The 21,521-nt window shown below is 49.5% G+C and overlaps 1 protein-coding gene across 6 annotated transcripts in view; it reads left to right on the plus strand.

The window, feature by feature from the left end:
- DAAM1 (dishevelled associated activator of morphogenesis 1) overlaps nt 1–21,521 on the plus strand; it is a 146,927-nt gene that overhangs the window by 89,538 nt on the left and 35,868 nt on the right. For all 6 annotated transcript variants that reach the window (XM_080394478.1, XM_080394476.1, XM_080394481.1 and 3 more), the window contains one exon: nt 12,972–13,061. In XM_080394478.1, the coding sequence (XP_080250604.1) occupies nt 12,972–13,061 (90 nt within the window). The remainder of the gene's footprint in view (nt 1–12,971; nt 13,062–21,521) is intronic.

The following is a 21,521-nucleotide window of genomic DNA, read 5'->3' on the forward strand; positions in this document are numbered from 1 at the left end:
GCTGGGGGCTGGTCTGGCTTTGTGCACCTCTGTGGTGTGCAGGGGTGTCTAAGCTGGTAAAGCAGGTTGTCCCCTGTAGGTGCAAAGTGACTGTACTTGCTGGGCACTCTGCTTCACAGAAATCCTTGGCTGTGGGCTAAATTGAAACATGGAGAGTCAGGATACGGTTTCTTTATCCCTCGGTACCAAAACGTTGGGAAACATGGATATTTTTTTAAAAAAAAAAAAAAAAAAAAAGCCAAAAAATTTCCTGTAACTGAAAACATTTTGGTGTGGTGGTTTGGATGGACCCAGAGTGCTGCACTCTGAGTTGATTCAGCAGTGAAATGGGTTCCTCTACGGTGCTTTGATGCATAGAGGGAGCTGGGAGTTGTGGCGCTGGTCAGTCACACCTTGTGGTATAGCACATCTGTTAGATGCCAGGCGGTGTGGCTGTGGTGAGCCAGGCTGCTTGGTAGAGGAGAGCTCGTGGTTTTATTACGAGAGCTGGTGTTGCCCAGATGTCCTTTGCCACGGATGGGATGAGACATGTGGCAGACTGGGACACCTGATGCAGCACAGTGGGGATGAGCCGTGCTTGCAGCAGGACTTTTCTTGCAGCTGTCCTGCAAAACACTGCCAGTTGGGCTGGGTTTGTTCAGGTGGAGTGACTGCCTCTGTTCCACATTTTTCTCTGCTGATAACTTGGCCAAATCAGATTTTCCTGGGGAAATTCTTGCCCATGGAAAACTCTCTCTGTTCTCTAGCCAAAGGTTTGCTGCAGTACTGCTCAGCATTGCCAGCCAGGCTGAAGGTGGCTCATGCACTGAAACCTCACCAAGCCTGCAGCACCTCATCTCAGCCCAGGATTTTCAAAGCATCTGCCCCAAATTCAGCCAGATGCTTTGTGCAGGGACTGTGCTGCAGGGAATTCACTGTGCAGCGAGGCAGGAGCCCAGCGGCGCTCACAGGGAACACTTGGGCCCAGGGCACGCCCTGGTGTGGCCCTTCTGCTCTCCATCACTTTCTCCATGATGCCAAGATTTTGGATTATTTCCCCCAGCCATGGATGAGAATAAGGCTCCGGAGGCAGCTGCTGCTCCAGTGCACACTGGCAGCAGAAGCTGTGCTGGCTCCCAGGGGACTGAAGTCATACTGGGAGGGAGGACAGCAGGTGCCCACCGTGCTCCCATGCAAGCAGCTGCAACCCCCTGGCTCCCCAAAAAACCTGTCAGGCAGATCTGGACCCAGGTGGGGTGTGCTGGGGAGGCAGAGGCTGAGCTCTGCCCCGGGCAGGAGAGAGCAGATTCCCATTCAGGGGACTCGAGTTGCAACCCCCCCATTACAACAGCTCCTTCTTGCTCTCAGTAACCTGTTGGTGTCGGGTGTTAAATTTCAGCATTAGTGAAATGGTTTGGAAAGTGTCCCACTGTTTCTGTATAAACCCACTGTGTAACGTTTGGAAGAGAGACAGAGAAAGCACTCAGAGGCACTGGGCTGATTTTTACGCCTGTGGGAGCCTGATGCCACCCGGCCTGTCACGCTTGACCGTCCGGGGTGGGATGGCTGGTACCCACGCCGTGAGACCAAGGCTCCCTCCAAAGCCCTCGGCTGTCTCAGTGGGTTGGGTTGCGGGAAGTCAGAGGGGTTGCAGTGGATCTGGAGGCTTTGCCAGCCCAGCTTGGTCCTAGGCCAGTTCTTCTCTTGTAGCTTAATAGTGACTTTTCTGCCCCGTTCGTTCCCATCAGGGACTCGGAATGACGGGAGTGGGCAGATTTCAGGTTTGGGATGGGTGGTGGCTTTGGGGACGTTGCAGCAGTGTGTTTGATCACTGGGGTGGACAATTCTTCCACAGAGACCAGCAATCCATCTGAGTCCCTGCTCTGCAGATGCCAGTGTGCTGTGTACATCAAAGGGCAAAACCTGTTTCTTTTTGGAGCCATCCCGCAGATATTCTCCAAGCTTCAGGTGTTTTTAAATGTGCTTGTTTGGCTGAGTCAGGAAACATCTGTAGCGTGAGAAATTGGTGATTGTCCTGTGCCAGCAGCAGAGGACAAGGGCCTGGGCTGCAGAGGGACACGGAGCAGCTGTGACTCCAGGATCAGTTAAAGGCTCAGTCTCCTTTCCCGGCTGCTATTTTATCGTCTGCTTTATGTTGGATGGATGCTTTGGATTTTAACTAAAATAGTTAGGGTTTTTTTCTGTGGCTGCACAAGTGTTTCTGAGGAGGAGCAACAGGGAAATAGGGTATGGTGTGGTTTGTTGGTTTGGGTTTTTTTGTTGTTTTTTTTTTTTTTTTGTCTTGGCACAAACAGGAGCAATTTTCCTTAAGAAATGCCTGATTTCCATCCCGGGCTGCAGGGATGGTGTGCCCTGTCCCAGCCAGTGGTACGCGGCAGGCAGGGGCTTTTTGCCTGGCTCAGGGCAGATGCAGATATTGTTGTTGTGGTCAATGCCTGGTCACTGCTTCCTCCCAGAGGAACCTCCTTCCTTTCCCTTCCTTTCCCCCCGCCTGGGCTGAATGGGTTTTCGTCAGGGTATTGTTGGGATGTCGCTCAAGCGGGCACCAGCCCTGTCTGAAAGGCTTTTCTTTGTGCGCTGTCCTGCCGGGGCTCCGGCCAGGCTCAGCCACCCAGGGAGGAACAGGTGCTGGCAGAGAGGCGCAAACAAAAGCGTGGTTATTTGAGCAAGATTTACAGATTTGCAGCTTCCTTGGCTGGGACAAGGCTTTATGGTTTCGTGCAGCTTTCCTTGCATCACCATCGGTGCATCTTGCCAGCTCGGGTCGGTGGTGTTAGCTTCCTGGGGCTCGTGCCATGGGGTGGTACCTGCCAGGCAACATCCATCATGTTTCAGGAGCCATTGGTCCTCCCGTAGGACGCATCAGGAGGATTGCTGAGCCGTGGGGCTGCTCAGCCCCAGCGAGGGGGAATATCTGGGGCTGCACGAGCTGCCTGCGAAGCAAGAGAACAAAGCTGTGCCATCTGCCACAGCTTCTTTCAAGAGGCTCCTGCATATCCAGGCTAACAATACAGCGTTTCTTCAAAGGCTGAAATCTTGCTTGCACGCTCAGAGAAAGCACTCACAAAGCTCCACATAATGGTGCCATATGGTAGATCTTGCCATAACAATCCTCTCTATTTTCTGCCAGCAACTAGACTTCCCACCAGATGGGTAAATGACTGATGTGCTTTATATCTGCTTAACACTCCTTGTCACTCTGAGGTTTGTAATGAAACGCTCTGTGTGTGGTGCTGTGCATTGGCCCTGTGGGACATGCTGGGCAGGGGGGTGGAGGCACAGGGGGACTGAATGGCTTGGTCTGGAGAGGGCAGCGGGAGCTCCAGCGTGACCCAGGACCCCTTGCTGGCTCTCTTCCCGGTGGGGCAGATCTCAGTGGCATCTCTGTCCTGGCAGTGTGAGAGCAATGCTTTGGCAATTCCTCAACCTCCTGGATGCTTGGAGGAGCTGCTGGATCCGATGTGGTGTTGCTTGCCTCTGGTGCTGCACCTTGCTCCCAGCCTGTATCCCTGCCAGCAGAGGAATGGGCTTGGAGGAGATGCTGCCCCAGCCACCCCTCGAGGCTTGTCCTGCCAAATACCTGGGCTTTGAGGAAATCCAGTTACTGCTTCTGATGGGGCTTCTCAGACTTTTCACCTCGGACTTGTTAGTGATGCAGAAGAAATTAGAGCAGCCTCCATCTAGCCCTGCATCTTGCCTTGTGATGTGTAGCGGTCCACTTTTAGCCTATGAAACCAGAGCAGGTAACCTTCCCTGGATCCCTCCACCCAGGCTCCATCAGCTGACAAGATTTTGGAGACCTGGGGAGGTGATGCTGGCAAGCAAGTGGATGTGCAGTGTCCCCAGCCCCCCAGGCTCAGGATGGGTGCAGACCCTTGCCCGCTGAAGTTGCACGGTGTTAGTGACTGCCTTCAGAGGGACCTGCTGGAGGGGAGATACACACACAGAGTCTCCAAAGTGCTGGGCTTTATGCCTTCCCCCCGGCAACACAGAAGGCTGCTCCATCCCTCCCTGCTGCTTTATGAAGTAGTGGAAACTCGGGAGCTTGGGGAACAAAAAGAACGTTTTTGGCAGCTTACAAGATTTATCACAGCATTTGTTTTTGCTGTACTTGGGACATCTATGCATTTCATCAGAGCCGCTCTTTGGATGTTATCTGTTAGGAGAAAGCATCCCCTGTCACGGAGATTAATTCTGCGTCACCTTTGAAATGCTTCATGGTGGGCTATCGGTCTGTGGCTCATGATGTGAGGTGCTCGGGTAAGATGCTCCATGCATAACTGTCCTGCAGAGCCATGCCTTCCTGCCCTCTCCACATCCTGGGATGATTGCTATTTTATAAGTTGCTCAAACAGGGAGCGGAGGACAACCCCTATGCAAGAAGCAAGCAGTGGTGCAGTCAGTGTGAGTGCTGTTACGTGTTAATAGCAGTGCCAGGTTGGGAACTTGGTGCTAGTGATATCCAGTTTTACTTAGGAACTTAAGTAATGTGCTTTCCTCCAGTTTCTTAATCCAATAAGGAGAAAGTATGAGATTTTGGGACTTGCAAAACAACATGGTTTTTAAGTAACAGCTGAGGGATCAGCTGCAAAGCCAAGCTTTGCATTTCATGCTTGCAGGTCAGCTGTCATTTTTTGCTGTCTGGTCTTTGCAGCGCTAAGGACATCAGGATTTTGAGAACCACTAGACAGTGGCCAAAGCCATTTTCTTCTCTATCTGCAAAGAAAAGCACGTGGTTGATACCCAGAAAACAATACGATTGCAGTAGCCCTTGTGTCCTGGGCAAAACACCCCTTTCTGCAGAGCCTATCCAGGGCCAGACACTCAGCATGGGGGCTGCTAACCCCATCCTACCGGTCTCCCAAGACCAAGCTCCCCCAGCTTATGAATCACTTTTAAGGAGGAAAACCGAGTGGTTCAGTAGTATCTGCTTTTAAATTCACTCTGCAGGGAACCATGTACAGCACAAAGGACTTTTTTGCTGGGCTGCCCAGGTTCTGCTCATTAGATGAGAACAACTCTGACCTGCCACACTCCCCTCCCATCCCACTGCTCACGGCACTTGTTTTTGTCACCTCATGGCATTACACCCTCACAGATAATCTCTTAAATGTATGTTTTGATAGGTAAGAGTCTGATATAGAAATCACACACCTAGTTGGTGGGAGAATAAGGATTTTCTGCCTACACACGTTCCGCAGACCTGAATGAAGTAATCCACTGAGGAACACTATATTTCAGCTGAAGCATTCGTGTAATTGCAATATCTGTTACAGCTACAAACTAGCATGGAGGCTTGCCCAAAAACCATGCTGTTCCCAACCCATAATTTTAAAAAGGAGCCATGTTATAGCACAATGTGAACCCCCAGCCAAAGGCAGAGAGCATATAAGAAACCCCTTTGTTTCCAGGAGAAGTACAGCTGAAGTGGAAAAATTATACGGTCTACCTGCTAAATGCTTTCCACTTTGCACTTCGTAAAAGAAGAGGCCACATCCCTGGGGGATGCCTGGGCAGCTCATTCGGTAACGCATCGGTGACCTTAATTGGGGCATTTAGGTTTTTGGCTTGCACTGGCTCCAAGTGTTCCTGGCACGGGTCTCCATGGAGGGTACTGGCCTCATTGGATGGGGAATCTGCTCCAGCAGTGGTCTTCTCCTTCCCGATTGCTGGGTGGTTGGGTGATGTTGCTGGAGTCAGGGGCAGGATTGAGCAGCATGTGGGTTGTGCTTCATCACCAACTTCGCAGGAAGCGTTCCTGCTGGGAACAGCCCGTGCCTGCCTCAGCCATTTGCAGGTGCAAGTGAAAGCTGTTTGTACCACCGTAGTATCTGTCACTGGCAGTCTGGGTGCTCCTCAGCCTGCGAGCGTGACCAAGGTCAGGTTTTGGCAGCCGAGCCTTTCTGCAACCCTCTAGGCAGGATCCTGCCTGAGCGCCCAGTGCTCCTAATCCCCATCAGCTCCAGTATTCAAATCAATAGTGTTATTTACGGGGATCAGCTTCCCTTCCCCCATGACACCCAACACCTACAAGCCCAGCTGATGCCTGCTTGCGCTAGGCATTTTGCTGCATGTCAAACCTTGGTCAGAAATTGATTCCTTGCAGGGTGCCTCTCTGCTTTGCATCTGGTTAAGTTCTTAAAAATGATTTTAGGATGCCAGGTGTGACTAAAGCCAGGGTTGTGGGGAAACGAGGAGCACTCGTCCCACCCAAGCTATGGGTGTGCAAGGAGTCCATTGCCATCTTACGTTGCCCACCAGCATCAGGCTGTAGCTGGCTCCTGCTTCCCACAGCTGCATGCTTTGGGTCCCACACACAGAGTGGTAAATGTTGGATCAAGTTGGCATAGGGCTTTGCAGCCCCTAATTCCTGTCCAGCCCCTTTCTGAAGCCCCTCCCAGGGCATTATCTGGGGAAGCCTTGGAGCAGTTTAGTCCCAGACCAACCATGCACAGCTTTCCTGCAGTGAGCATCCTTGTCAGGCAGAGTACATCTGAAGCCAACACTTGACCTGTTGGCTTGACTTCCAACTACAGCAGCTCTCAGGGATGCCAGCAGTGGAGGTGGTATCTAAAAACTGATTGAAAAGGGAGCTGCTTCTTTGGGTCTGTAAATAGGTGGGAAATCCACATTTGACACCTTATTTATTTGCCAGCTCTGTGCTTTATTGTGGTAGGAGGTACATCCACCAAAGTGAAGTCATGCCCAGCTGTGGTTGATTAGATTTAATCCATTTTAGCTATCACAGTAGTAAATAATGGACCACGACATCTTATTTTTTTTGTTTTCAAGGTTTATGTACAATTGCATGGAAAAAAGATGCTGGCAATCTGCCTGTAGGGCTTCTAGATCTAAGAGTGCTTTTCAGGGTAAAACTGCATAGATCAATAACTCAGGCTGGAAAAGTACCCAGTGTTAATTAAAATGTGAGAAAGGTTTTCCAGATGATGTTGATGAAAAGGTCACAGAAGGTCGAACTCAATAAATAAATTTTAAAAAGTATATATGCGGTAATACTTATATATTACAACAAAAAAGACTGAGAGACGTAAGAGGATACTTGTCTTTTAAAATGTACTAGTATTGGAATATGAACACCTTTAAAATCTTTAGCCTGTTAAAATGATGAATTAAATTAAATAACATTAAAACATTACATGCTGTCTGCCTCAGTTAGGTGTTTGAACTGATGGGAACATGAACCAGCTACAGCTTGAGTTTATTGAAGAGCTAAATCAGCTATTGATGGCCATAATCTTTCCAGCAGCAGAAGAAAGGAATACATATTTTATTTACCTCTGTCCCATACTTTCAGGTCAGTAACTGAAAGCTGCAGAGCAGAGTGGATTGGGGCCTTTTCTATTCCAGTCTGGGACTAAACATGCAGTGTGGGAGGAGGCTGACTAAGCATAAGCACTTTGAAGTGCTCACAGTTATTCCTTGCTGCTGCTGCTCATTCCCTTGCTGTGAGCAATTTCCTTTATTCAAAAAATTCATTACATGATAAAGGCAAAATTAATAAAATCTTCTATACTTCTGGTATGCTTCTTCATTAAGAAGTATGAATAGTTGATTTTGTGTTCCATAGTTTCCAGCTACAGGTTGTCATGGGTAAATTAAAAATATACAGTGATAAATATACAGATAAAAATATACTGAGGGGTTATTTTTAAGTTCTCAGAATACTATGACTGAAAAGATGTGTGCTGAGGAGGCGGTATTTTTATTACTAATACTAAAAATAGAAGACTTCATTCACTACCTTCCTAGTTAAAAGAGAAAACCTCAAAACTGAGATAAATCTCCATGCAATGAGAATTGTAATCGCCTAAATAAATCTTGCAGATAGAGGAGCTTTCCCTGCAGTGTAGGATGCGTGTGGAGGTGGTTAGTGCTTTGCACTATAACAGCCACTGATGAGTAAGTCTGCTGCTTTGAGAAAACAGCGTAAAAAGGAAATGATGAGTAAGGTAAGGTGGATTCTGAGGTGGAGGTGTATGGTGCGCCGGGGGGGGGGGGGGGGGGGGGGGGCAGGCAGGGCAGGCAGCGCCTGCACCCAGCAGATTAGACGAGGGGGGGGGGAGGGGGAGAAGGCTGGCTGCCGTTTCCCATGACATGCAGCATTCTGGGATAAATCAAATTGATGAACTTGGAGAAGAATACCTGGAAGAGAGTGAAAGAGCGATATGACCCCTGAGAAAGGAAGCCGATGCAGGCTTCGACGGGCCGTTATTTATTTATTAATTCCTATGCTATACCAGTTAATGCCAAATATTGCCAAAAAGTTCCCACTTGTTTCTTTCTTTTTTTTTTTTTTTTTTTTTTTTTGGAGAAATCTTGGCTCTTTCATGCTCTATTTGAGGATGCAGGATGTCTTGCCTTTCCGTGCTGTAGTATCACTTACAGAAGTTTCTAAACTGTGCATCCGTCAATCAGGAATAAATTGACTTGCTCTTTATTATGTTGGTCATTTATTGATCTGGTGATGTCTTTTTGTATGTATGTTTATATATAGACCCAGAATGAGCCAGTAAATTTTAATTAATTTTTGTTTCTATTATAGCAATGAATGACCTTATTTTACCCCATCTTCTCCGTGTGTTATGGTTACAGTTTTTCAGCCAGAAAGGTGCATTAAGATTTAAAAGTTTTTCATCTTTTTTCCTAAAACATCTGAAGATATTTCAGGAGTACGTGCCCCTGTATAGGGTATTGTCCCTTATTTAATCTGTACTCCCCAGCTATTTCTTGCTGAATGTTTGGTGGCCCACGGGACCCGTGGGATGTAGGGGAGGAACCCCCTGATGGTTTTGCTGGGGTGTTGCGGCTGTGGGTGGGCAGCACCTGGGCTCACCCAGTTCCAAGAGCCCATCCTGGAGGTTGGTTGTGAAGTCCAGAGATCTGCAGTGTCCTGCTGGCTTCCTGCTGTTGCCCCCATTAAAGCCTGTGGCTCTCAGCCTGTGGAAGATGCCCGTTAAAACATCCACCATGGCATGGGTGAAGTGGCAGGAACAGGAGCTTGCACCGAGGACCACACTGTGAGTCTGGGGCTGGACTCGATGCCCTTTCTGCTGGGAAGATCGTTTATTTCTTCCAGTGGTGGTGCCATGCTTTTCTGCTTGATCTGGCTTTGCCTTCAGGAGGTGGTTGGAGGCTGTGGTAGGTGGCTGCAAACCAGAGAGGTGGTGGAGTCTCCCTCCTTGGGGGGATTCAAAGGCCTGAGCAATGGCTTGAGGTGGCCTTTCTTATCAGGGGGTCGGACCAGCGGACCTCTGGTGGCCTGGGCTCCTCATACCTCCCAATTGCCAGCTCAGGGAGGTACAGACCATGGGAACATCTTCCTCTGAGCGCTGCTCTGTGTTCTCCAAGGGAGCGATATAGGTCACTTGATAAAAACTTGTTGGCCTATGGGGTTGTGCTCACAGCATGCTGAGCTGAACCACATTTCCAAGGCAGCTTTAGGAGAACGGTGTGGGATCACCTTCAGTGGCGCTCATGCCATGTTCAGGAAGAGGGGGAGGTTTGCTTGCCATCAGCAAAACAAGCCGCATGGAAGCATTTTACCTCCTAGAAACAGCAAATACATGCTGAGAATCAAATCTCCTCTATGAGTTGTTTTGTTTTGGTTTTTTTTAAATCATATTCAAATGAAAATTTCATGTGGAAACATGTTTCCTGATCTAAAGGTGAATAGTTTTAACTGTATGGGATAGATATTTAAGAGTAGCGTATCTTTTTCCAGTAAAAACACTCTGGGCAGAAACTTCCTTTTGGTAGAAAAATGAGGGGGTTTTTTATGTGCCTTTGACCTGATTCCAAAAAAATACTTAAAATAGCAAAATTGACAGATCCTGCCATGGGAGGCAGCCAGGTGGGGAAGGGGCAGAGCTGTGAAGGGTGAGGGCTGCAGGGGTGATGGGCACCGAGCACCAAGCGGTTATCATCTCACTCTTCAACAGCCGCCAACATCACACGCTGTAGCAGGAGTGCATGGCTTGCAAATGGCCTATAAAATTAATTGCCAGTTAGAATCACCTAATTATCAAGCTCATGATTATTAATTGAAGGCACATATGGGTCTGAGGTTCTGTACAGCTTCTCTGCTGCGCTACAAGTCTGCCATGCAATTGCTAAAGACTTTGTCAGAGCCGCTTTTGTCAGCGGTCCGTGAGCCCCTGGACAAGGGCTGATGGCCCTGTCGTCTCAATCTGTCTGAGTTTGTAGGGCAGTTTCTGAGCAGCCTCCTTGGAGCCATGGAGGACTGAGGCACCCATTAGTGAGCATAAGTGAAAGGCTGGAAGTGGGTGCAGGAATACCCATGCACGTAGAATCAGCAAAGACCTTACTCATCATGGTTAAGTCACTTTACAGTTTGGAGTAACAGTCATTAATCTCTGTTTGATTATGAGGATTTTCATATTCACCAGGTGCCACAAAGTGTTTATTTAAACACCTCTCCCAAGCATCCTGCAAGATGTCATTATGTAGGTGTTGCTGAGTGATGCAGGGCTGCGATGACTGAATATGTTGAAGCCAGGGCACAATGAAACGTGCTGTGTGAGATGCAGAAGCGTTTCTGCACCTTTTATGGATGCGTTTGCACATTGTCATGTACCAGCACCTAATATGTTCTTCTGCTTTGTCCCTTCTTGCTCCCACTTAGGCTTCAGCTCAGTTTAGTATTATTTTTCTTGGTTAATAAATCTTTGTGTTTGCACAAGTTGTATTTTTAGGGTATGGGTATTTTGAAAGTTTTGATAAATATTTTTCTAAGGACCTAAGTACGGATGTGCGTGGCTGGTGCTTTCATGCCTGAATCCCAGATTCACATGGCAGGGAAGCGGGTTCACAGTGGAAACACTTTCCTGCGCCTACTCAAACCCTCACCACAGAGGTAAATATTCATCAGAGGACCCTCATCCTCTCCTAGATGTACTTTTCCAATGAGCTGAGTTTCAGCCGGGTCCCTGTGTCATCCTGTTGGCCGCCTTTAGGCGTGCAGAAGTGGGGCTGAAGCAGAGCTTGGGTGGCTGACAGGCTCATAGCCTGCGGAGGCAACAGCAAAGGACATTGAGGGCAGTTTTGGTTTTGAGGCATGGAAAGGTGATGAGGTTTGCCCAAGGCTGGGAAGGAGATCTGTGCTGGATATGAATCCCTGACCTCCCATATTGCAAGGACGTCGGGAGGTTTGAAAGTGGCACTTGTTGGAGGAGTCCCTAAGCCAGGCCCTCTTCCCTGGGTGCAGGAGGAGGTGTCTCAAACTGGGCTTGGGCTGTCTCAGTCCTCCCTTTTTTCCAAGTCTCGGTTGTGGCAGCATGTTTATTTCTGTTGCAAGGGTGTCGTGCAAGTCTGCTCCCAGGGCTCCACCAACATCAGCTCTGTGCAGCATGTTGGTTTTAAAAGTCAGTCGATACGGGGAGGGAGAAGTCAAGGAAGAGGCAAAGCTTCCCCATGCATACGTAACAGAAAAAGCTCCACAACGCCTTCCCTTTGAGGACTACTTTCATCGGGAAGTGAAGTCAATACCTGAGGCGGATGTATAACCCTTTGTGATACGTTCAGGACTGCCGGCAGCCCTCCATCTGCTGCGTGTTACGCTGGAGGGTGCTTGGCTTTGGGTTACAACGTAGCTGAAGCCTCCCTTCCTTGGATGCTGGGTGCAATACGAACTTTAATCAGATCCACAGTGGCCTGCAGGCTTGCTGATGCAGGGACCCATCTTTCCCCATAGACATCGTGCTCAGCCTTCACCAGATGGGGCTTTTACCTTTGATTGGGGTACTAGGGACTAGCAGCTTCAGTTGAGAAGTGTTGTTATTCAGGGAAACTTTAATGAGTTTTTGTGTAGTATCTTTTTTTTTTAATTTCTAATAATTTGTAATTATTGTAATTAAAATTTGTAATTTTTAATAGGGATCGTCTTACTTAAATCTAGTGGCTGGATGGGATGCATTGAGTTGGCTGGAGGCCATGGCAGGGCTCTCCTGTGACCTTCTGCGGCTTCTCTAGTGCTCCCACTGCTGCACCAACACCCCTCCAGCACAAGGATTGTCATCAGTGGTAGTGATTTTAAGAGACATCCATGGTTGTAAGATCAATGTTGGCTTTAGCAACGAGCCTCCCAGCCCTGCCTGAATGTTTTATTTAGTTGTCTGATAAAAGCTTTGACCTACATCTAGCACCAGGAAGCAACGAGGCTTTGATAATACTTGGGCATCCCGATGGAGGGCATGCTGCTAACTGAGCCTCTAAGTCGAAAATGGATGTGTCCTTTAAAATAACATCAGATAAACCAATAAAGGTTTCAGTCAGTAAACAGCTTTATCTCTGCCAGGCAGTATGTAGTCCAGTTTTGATGGAGAGATGTACCTTTTTATGAACTGTAGATACTAGGAAAAAAGCTTTCTATTTTTAGTTACAGGAAAACAAACCAAAAGCCAAAAACAGTCAGTTTTCGATGATAGGAGGGTGTCAGTTATAGAAATGCATTGGACCACTCAAGGTGCTCAGTGAAGCAATTATCTGTGGCAGTAAAAAAGAAAGGTCATATTTGAATTGTTCTTCACTGCGCATCTTGGATGCGGTCCATCATCTGGAGCTCTCAGTCCTCTGTGCGAGGCTATCTTGTGGGCAACTGTAATGGCTTCGTGGATGTCCTTTCTAAAACACTTGCTGCCTTTAAAAGTGGTGAAGGCAGTGTCCAGGAGGAACAAGGCAGGGAGGGTTGCAGCCCTGACTGCCCAGCAGCTGGCTGTAGCCCAGAAATCAGGGGGAGGTCAGCAACAGCAGGATGACAATTAGCGTCATTACCCTGACAAACTGATAGTCACAGGGCAATGCTGCGGGACCACTGCTGTACTGTGATGTGGCCCCACATTGATTTACACTGCTTATCTGGGGGGGTGTATCTGTGCCATCACCCATTTCAGTACTTATGTTGCATATTTTGTGGGTTTTTTTTCCTTTTCCAGGATGAACTTGACCTCACAGACAAGCACAGAGAGGCCATGTTCGCGCTGCCAGCAGAGAAGAAGTGGCAGATCTACTGCAGCAAGAAGAAAGTAAGAGACTCACTGCACTGTGGTGGGGGACTGAGCCCCTCCCCTCCCCTCCCCTGCAGGGGGGGAGGACATGTGGGGAGGGACCAGCTCTCTTGGGATGCCGAGTGGTATTTGGGGTGTCGCAGGAACACATCTGTTCCCCAGAGTGGCCCTGGGGGAGCAAAGTCTTCAGTCTCCAAAATGCGGAGCCCCACCTCCTGAGCCAATTCAGGCTGGAGGTGTCCCCACGCTCTGCCCAGGTGTCCCCCACCCCGTTCTCATCCGTGCCAGCACAAGCAGGGCCACGTGGAGCTCCGTGACCACTGAGGCTGGCATTGTGGCGGCAAGGGACTGCTCCAGTCACCATCTGTCGTGGCTCTGCTCTGCTCTGATGTCTGAGGGCCCAATTACAGCCTGCCCAAAAGTCTTTCTCGCCACCGGGTTTCCAGTTTGCTGCCATGAAGCAGGCTTGGGCATCATTTTTGTCCTCCCACAGGCTTTTCCTGGGGACCTGCACAAACGCAAAGTGCTGCTGGGGAAGCCGTGCACCCGCAGGGCAGCCTGCAAGAGATTTGGCCCGGCAGTGCAGAACTTGCTTTTAGGGTGAAGCTGTGTCACCCCTGGGGCAGTGAAGGGCTCTGGGCTCATGGGTGTAACTGAGGTACTGCTGGGAAGAGATGAGGGTTGGTGCGAGTCACTGATCTGTCTGCCAAGCTCCTGGTGTGATGTGTCCACGCTGTGATGCTGCCCTCGTGGCCACATTCCTTAAGCTGGAAACATGCAAGGACATCTTCCCAATGCTGAGATGTGCTGATGTCTGAGCTTGCTTGCATCATCCTTTAGAGAGAGGTCAAAAATTGAGGTTTGTTTATATTTCTGCCAGTAAATCAGTGCCCAGGTGGCCAAAGCCTGTGGTGCCTATGGGCAGGTTCATAGTTGCAGCATGCAGTGGTGCTGGTGCTGGCTCTCACGGCCCATCTGGGATGGAGCAGACTGTCTTGTCACCTTTCTCCCTTGGTTCATTTGCTTCTGCTTCTGAGAGTGGGCAGCCCAAGTGGTGCAAGGTTTGGCAGGCTGGCCAGCCTGCAAGGTGGCCAAAATAACTCTTCTTTCCCTGGTGAACTGAACATTTTTGCCTCTGTATGTTGGCACAGGAGTTATCCCAGCGATCTGTGCTGGGATTCATTTTCCCTCCCAGCTTTGGCCAAAGCAGAGATCCCGCAGGACAAAATCCTCAGTTTCAGAAGCAAATGGAAGGACACCAAGGTCTGTGAGTGAAACATCCCTCGTTGTGATCATGGACTTCTTGGAGTGGGTCCAGAGGAGGGGACAAAGATGATCAGAGGTCTGGAGCACCTCTCCTATGAGGACAGGCTGAGAGAGTCGGGGTCTTCAGCCTGAAGGAGTGAATGCTCCAGGAAGATCTTGTTGCAGCCTTTCAGCACTTAAAGGGGGCTTATAAGAAAAAATGAGGACAGACTTTTTAGTAGGGCCTCTTGTGAGAGAACAAGGGGTAATGGTTTTAAACTAAAAGAGGATAGATTTAGACTAGATATAAAGAAGACATGATTTTACAATGAGGGTGGCGAAACACTGGAGCAGGTTGCCCAGAAGGGGCATTTTTCCTTTTACCCATCCCTGGAAACATTCAAGGTCAGGTTGGACAGGGCTCTGAGCAACCTGATCTAGTTGAAGATGTCCCTGCTTATTGCAGGGCATTGGAGCAGATGACTTTTAAAGGTCCTTTCCAGCCCAAACATTTGGTGATTCAGTTCCCCATTCCCCACTGCACCCCCTAACCTGGCTGCAGGAGCTGGCTCAGCAGTGCGGGAGGTCGCCCAGCCCCGCTGCAAAGGCCCTCGCTGCCATTAATGCCTCTTTTCTCCCGCTGTAGCAATGGCACCAGATTTTCCAGCCACGTTTTAGGCCAAGAGGAGGCTTACCTTGCTCATGTAGGATTAAGTTTTAAGCCTCTCATAAATACCCCTGAAATCCCTGTATTATTGTTAGACAGAGGCCTGCCGTGCCCGAGATTTAAATCAGAAGGGAGAAGAGATGTTAACAAATTACAGGCGCTGGTCTGAATCAACAAGAAAACAGGCAGGGGATGCTCACTCATCACTGCCTGTCGGATAAGCGAAGCCGTGCCCCGGTGCATCTGGATAAGGAGAGACAACAGAGACTTAAATCAAGCAAGGCCACATAATTATTATTGTGACTGGAGATTACGTGCTATCTAATCTCCTGAGGAAGGTTTTAGATGGAGCTGATGGTGCCTCTTGCCCATTCCAGCACCTCCTTGTGCTTACAGTTTTTAAAAAAACATGCTGAGAAACTCCCTGCTGCCAGGGAGTGTTGAAGAAAAGAGCCACAGAAGCACCCCATAGCATCCTCAGAGGTCCTCGGAGCAGGTGCCCATCCAAGGCTGGGTCCTGGCTGCTGTTCTGTTCTAGTCCTTGTTTCTCTGGCTGCTCTCAACTGCTGCTTCCCTACTTGTGATGCTGTCCCAGTGAGCTGCAGAGCATTCATGCCACTGCTTGTTCTGAAGGAGATGTGCTGGTTGAGGTGGATGTTTTTCTCCTGCTTTTTAATTAAAAATGAGTGAGACCGTATCAATGGAGGCTCTGCCAGTGGAGGAGATCGGGAATCATGTGGGCTGGAGAACATGTCTCTATGCATGGCAGGCTCTAGGCAGCTCTGCTCCTGTGTGATGAGGACCAACAGGCAGTAGAAATGTCAGGGGCTTTCCCAGCAGCTCACGGTAAACCTTACCTATGTGAGACCTGTGTTTTTATGAGGACAAGTCACTTGCATGCTAGCCTGGCATGAAGGAGGGGGAGAGCTGAGAGCCAGTGGCTGGTTTTCGACCAGGGCGGTGGAGCTGAGACAGGGCAGGGGTCCTACCTCCTGTCCTTGGCTGCAGTATGAGTGGCAGTGATTTGGGAAGTCTAGGATGCACCCACCCCCTTTGGCCTACCTGTGTTTAATAGCAAGGTGTTGCCTGAGATGCTGGTAACACCCAGTTTCACCTGGTCAGTCTCAGGGGGCTGGCAAAGGTGGACATCAGCCGCAGGCAGCTGCCTGACTTACGAAGGATCTAACATTGTCCCCTGAGCAGTTTTTGTTCTTTCCTCTGCTGCCAGTTCTGGCTCCTGTTGGAAACAGATTGTTAAGAGTCAGGTGACTTCAGTCAGACTTTGAGTCCAAAAGCCCTGGTTTGCGGCATTCCTATTTTTTTAGCTTTTTCCCCATTTTCCTGTGGGTTGCAGTGCTCCCCGCTGCAATCGCAGAGACCAGTTGTAACATGCTCCACCTCAAAAAAGCAGCACGAGGACAGAAACTCTGCCCAGCCTTCTCCTGGGGTTGTTCTCAAAAAACAGCTTTGCTGGGCTCCAAAGTACCTTGCACTGTGGCCATAGCCCATGCACCCAGCACACTCCCCTGCCTCCATCAACGGCAAAGGTGTGTGCAGCGCAGAAGGCATCTGAGTATCTGTCCTTTCAGCACATTCCCTGCTGCTGTGTGCCGTGTCTGGTGCTTCTGCTTTGCTGTTGGTGTCGTTCACTGTACTCGGCTCTCCGGAGTCCATCCCAGTTGTTGCATGCTTTACATATTCCCATGATGGGCAAGATTTGGTAGAAGGTGACCAAAATGAGGCATTTTGTTGTGCTGAGTTGTCCTGGAAAGGGACCTGGCAGCACCTGGCCTTGGCAGTGCTCGTTGAGAGGAAATAAGGGGGAAACCAGCTGTTCCCCAGGCATATTTCCTTCCCTGGCATATTTCCCCTTGGCCTGCAGCCCCGTGTCCTCATTTCTCTACCCTGCAAGCAGCTGGTTTTATCCCAGCCCACAGTACCAGCTCGGTAGGGCAGAGGTTTTGTCCTCCCTGATTCTCCTCCGTCCATGGAGACTCTGAGGCTGATCCCAGCCCTGACCCTGCTCAGAGCAGGGGGTTGCACTAGATGAACTCACGGTCCCATCCCACCCGCATCACCTGTGATGCTTGGGGCAGTGTGGCAGAAAGATAAAAAGCTTCTCTTGATGGGGGTTGGCAAGTCTGTTGGCAACAACTCAAGTGGGAACTGAAGTCTGCGTCAAATCCAGCAGCCGTGCAGCACTTGGGTCAGGACAGAGATTTGGAGATTACTGGAGAGGCCTTTGAAGTAGTCAGCCTCCTCTATGGCTGTAATGAAGCAAGGAAATGCAAAGGTGGAGATGCATTAGCGGCGGGATGAAACCTGCTTTTAGAAGTGGTATTTCTGGATGATGACTCGTTTCATACCTCATTGCAAAATATTTGACTCCCTGCTGGCCCCGCTTTACAGGAGAGGATATTGCTCGGAAGCACAGGGAGGAAGCAGGAGGGTTTCCAGCTTTACAGTTTCTCTGGCTGAGGGTTTGCTTCAGTGGGAGAGGGTGACTCAGGATGGCCTCTCTCAGGAGGCCACGCTTCAAGGGAGTTAATAATTAACACTTTGCGCTTAGTCTGCAGCAGCTCTTAATTGCAGGAGGTTTGGCTCCTGCCAGCCAATGTACATAAATGTCAAGCTATTAAAGCAGCTCGCAGGGTGGTTTTATGAGCCTCAAAATATGGGTGGATGTAGGGGTGTTCAGGCAGAAGCTGAGCATAAATAACCAGGTGGAAGGGATTGGCAGCAAAAACCAGCTCACACGAATGCAGGGTCTGGCTCTGCCCCCCTCCCTTTCAATTTGGCTGACCTCTCTGAGCATCTGTAAAGGCAGGGCAGGGGAAAAATGACCTGCAGGGATGCCAAGTGATCCTGCACTCTTAAGCTTGTGTTGAAAACCTGTTGGCATTGCTAATGCTGGGTGCATAGCTCTCAGCAGTCTCAAGCTGTCCCCTGTAAGTAAAACTTGCATCTAAAATTTCCTCAGACATAGATATAAAGCCAGGATCCCTTCGCATTAGGAGAAGGAGCAGTGGTGCTTTTGCAGGGGAGAATAGGGAAAGATGTGATAAATAAGGAAACGAGTGATGGCTCTCCAATAATACTGTATTTCCCAGCCAGACAGCCTCTTTCCCCTAAAACTGTGCCTTCCACCCACTCCCTCCAAGAGCTTCGCTTTCCAGCTCGCTTTTCCACTTGTTCTGCTCAGTCCTGCAGCTTGGTCACAGGGCTTGTGTTGCGATTTCCTCCAAGTAAAAAACATCAGGTTTTTTTTTCTTTTTTTTCTTTTCTTTTTTTTTTTTTTTTCTGTAGCAGCAGAACTAAGAGCAAAAGCTGACAAAGATGGCATGCAAGAGGAGGAGGAAAAAAACAACTCTCTGTTTTGCTGTGCTCCTAGGTCACTTGGGATGAATGAGAAGCATTTCATAGCCCCTGATCATCCAGATAGACCTGCCGTTATTGCAGCAGCAGGTTGAAATATCATCTCTGGTGTCATTTTCTCAGGCTGACTGAGAGAAATGGGCTGTTTGCATGGCTGGGGGTATTTTTCAATAGGAAATGTTTATAGTTTTTATCTTTAAAGGTAATTCCCTTTTTAGTTCCAATCACAACACACTTTTGTTTAAGTGAGGTTTTTCTCCCTCTCTGGCCAAAAAGTGCATCTGTTAGCAATCTTTTTGGATTTTAAAGTGAAGCTTTTCAAGCAATGAACCAGCTAACTATGAAAGGCATCTGGTCATGCTGTATTTGCTTATGGGGAGCATAATTTTTAAACCCTGGGAAAAGCGTACAAGGACATGTGTGTATTTGTAGAGGAGAGGGTATAGGAAGTGTTAGCATGTGGAAAAAAGGAGTGGTCTGGGTTTAGACTCTGATATCCCAACTCAGGGAGAATCTGATGAAATTACAGCCCTTTGCAGCCTCGCTCCACAGGGAAGCGGCTTTAGTTGCATCATTTAGGTTTTGTTGCAGGGATACAGGGGCAAGCCAAGTGGCTGGAGGGACAAGGAAGACCTGGAGGGCTATGGTGGGCCGAAACCTCCACCAGTGTACTCCTGGCAAAGGCTCAGCTGTGTTGGTGGAACTGGGCTGGATTTAAGTTTCTCATGCAGGCTGCAGACCCGTCAGCTTTAAAACCCATCCATGGCACTGTCAGCTTCTTTTTTGACTTTCCAAACAGCATCCTGGTGGATCATCCCAGCAGGCAGGGATGGGGGACTGCTGAAATGCAGCAGGCTTCCAGCTGCTGCCAGCTCTCCCTTGTTCCACTGTTATGGAACAGCAAGGAGGGATGGGGAACACTGTGCAAAATAAAAATGCAATCAGGAGGATGCATAAAAACGAAGGGAGGTGCTTTTGGTTTTGCAGCAGGTGCTGACTGAAGAGAATTTTTTTTAACCCCTTGCCATGACTTTCCTAGTGTAAAGTTCTCCTGGGGCAGACCAACTTTGCAGGTGCACCAAGAGGAAGGTGAACCATCAAAGTCACAAGTGTTGTAGCTGAAGGGCTCTCTAGGGTTTGCTTGGAGCTGGCTGCTGCAAGCCAGCCCTTTCCTTCTGACTTGGTTTCACTCTGAAGGATCTAACCTGGTGTGCTGGACATCAGATGGGTGAGGAACCTGGACAGCTACCCTCAGGGCTTACTTACCCTGGGGCACCTCCAGGTCCATCGCCATCATGATGGGCTGCAAGCCTGGGAAGGGACTGCCAGGGGCTGCCGGATCAGATGGAGACTTTGCCTGCAGGCTTGGAATCCGAAAGGTGTTGTCAAAAGCTTGATTTGGAAGTACAGCAGCCGTATCAAAGTACTGAGGAGCTTCCCAGGTGTCTTTCTCCCCACTGCCATGGCGATATGCTTTGAGGAGAAGGATGCATTGCTCCCAGCAGCTGTGTTCCTGCAGGTCAGAGGAGCAGGATCTCGTGAAGGTGCATCTTCCAGGTGTAAATAGCGGTGCCCAAATGGGACCAAGACTGGCCTGCAAACTGCTTCTGAGCCGCCACCTCCTCTGTGCTGCTGCCCAGTGTCCTAAGGGTGGTCACTGGGAAGAGCAAGGGCAGTCTGGCTGTGGGAGCTCCTGACACCCCGAGGGGGAGGCACAGGGGCTGTGGAAGGGTCAGGCTTGCAGCCAAGAGGTGGCAGAGCTGGGGGGTGTGAAATCTCCCCAGGAAGAGCGAAGGGATAGCTGGAGCTGGCAGATCAGTGACCTTCGCTTGGAAAAGCTTCCGCTTATGAGGTGTCTTGTCTGGGCACTGCTTTCCTCATGGCACCCAGAGGGGACGGAGGGGATGGAGTTTGTTTGTGGGGTTCACACCACAACATCCCACCACCACAGTGTGAAACAGCCAAGTGGCAGCATCCATCAGCCCTGCACATGGAACCCGGGGGTGGGGGTGCAGTGGAGGCAAGGAGAGGGCACAGCAACACCAGGGCTGCAGCTGATACGATCTGTATTTTTGCCTGGTCCCTGGAAGGAAGTAGTGGGTGTTGGGGTGAGCGTGTGGGAACAAAGTGGGGCACAGGGCTGAGATTGCCCTTGGCTGCTTAACTTTGGCATTTCCTAATTTTTATAGTAGAGCACGTGTGTGGTGGCACATCAGGGCCACATCCCAGAGGACAGTGAGGGATGATGCAAACGTTACAGATGAGAAGGGCACTGGGCAATTACACCCGTCGGGCTGCCTCTAAAAGAGCAGCTCGTAGTAAGCTGCAGCACAGCACTAGGCTGTCAGCAGGGTTCAGATCAGCCCTCACTTCTATGCTTCTTGAGAGCAAACACAGCAAAGACCTAAACGCAGCCCAGAGGAGAAGAAACTAGGAGATGTTCTCTTCCCCAGTGCCAGCTGGGCAGCATGCAATGGAGCATCCTGGAGAGCTGATGTTAGCAGTGCTGAGCTCTCCGCCTGGGCATCCTTCACCAAAGGCAGGCTGCAAAACTCACATCCTCAAAACCCACCCTGGGTGCTGGGAAACTATCTTACAAATTCACCCTTTCAAACTGTGATGCCCAGAGAGGTTCCTCCCTCCTCTGGCTCTGAGCAAAGCCTTGTGAGTCACTTCCCTCCGGGCTTGTCGCTTTAGCCGGGAGATTTCTTTACTGCCACCGAATGCACTAAAGGACACTTATCAGTGTGCTGTAGACCATTAGCTACAATAATTACCACTGAGCAATGTCCTGCAGCGAGCTGAGAGAAGCCTGTGCCCTGATCTTTGCCTGCTTTATTGTGCAGTTCCCCTTCGCCTGGGAAGCTGCTTTCTGACGAGCCTGCCTGGCTGCTCATCTGAATTAATGAGGTTCTGCTGCACTTAATTGAGACCGCTCTTTAAATTGGGGGTTTCAGGGAGGAAATGTAAGAGCCTGAGGGAGCTGAGCAAAGGGAAATATTTATAATGCAGCATGTTAATTATAAATGAGCAGTTTAGCCAATTTTGTTGTTCAGTCTCCCCTCCGCCCCCCGGAGACCTGTATTTTTTTGCTCCACTGCTTCTTTTCAGCCCTAAATGAGCAGCAGGTCTGGATCCCTGCCTGCCTTGCAGGTGTTCACATCACATGGGAAGGTCCTGAGATACGGGAT

Source organism: Falco punctatus (assembly GCF_963210335.1).
Source record: "Falco punctatus genome assembly, chromosome: 7".
NCBI classification, from domain to species: Eukaryota; Metazoa; Chordata; class Aves; order Falconiformes; family Falconidae; genus Falco; species Falco punctatus.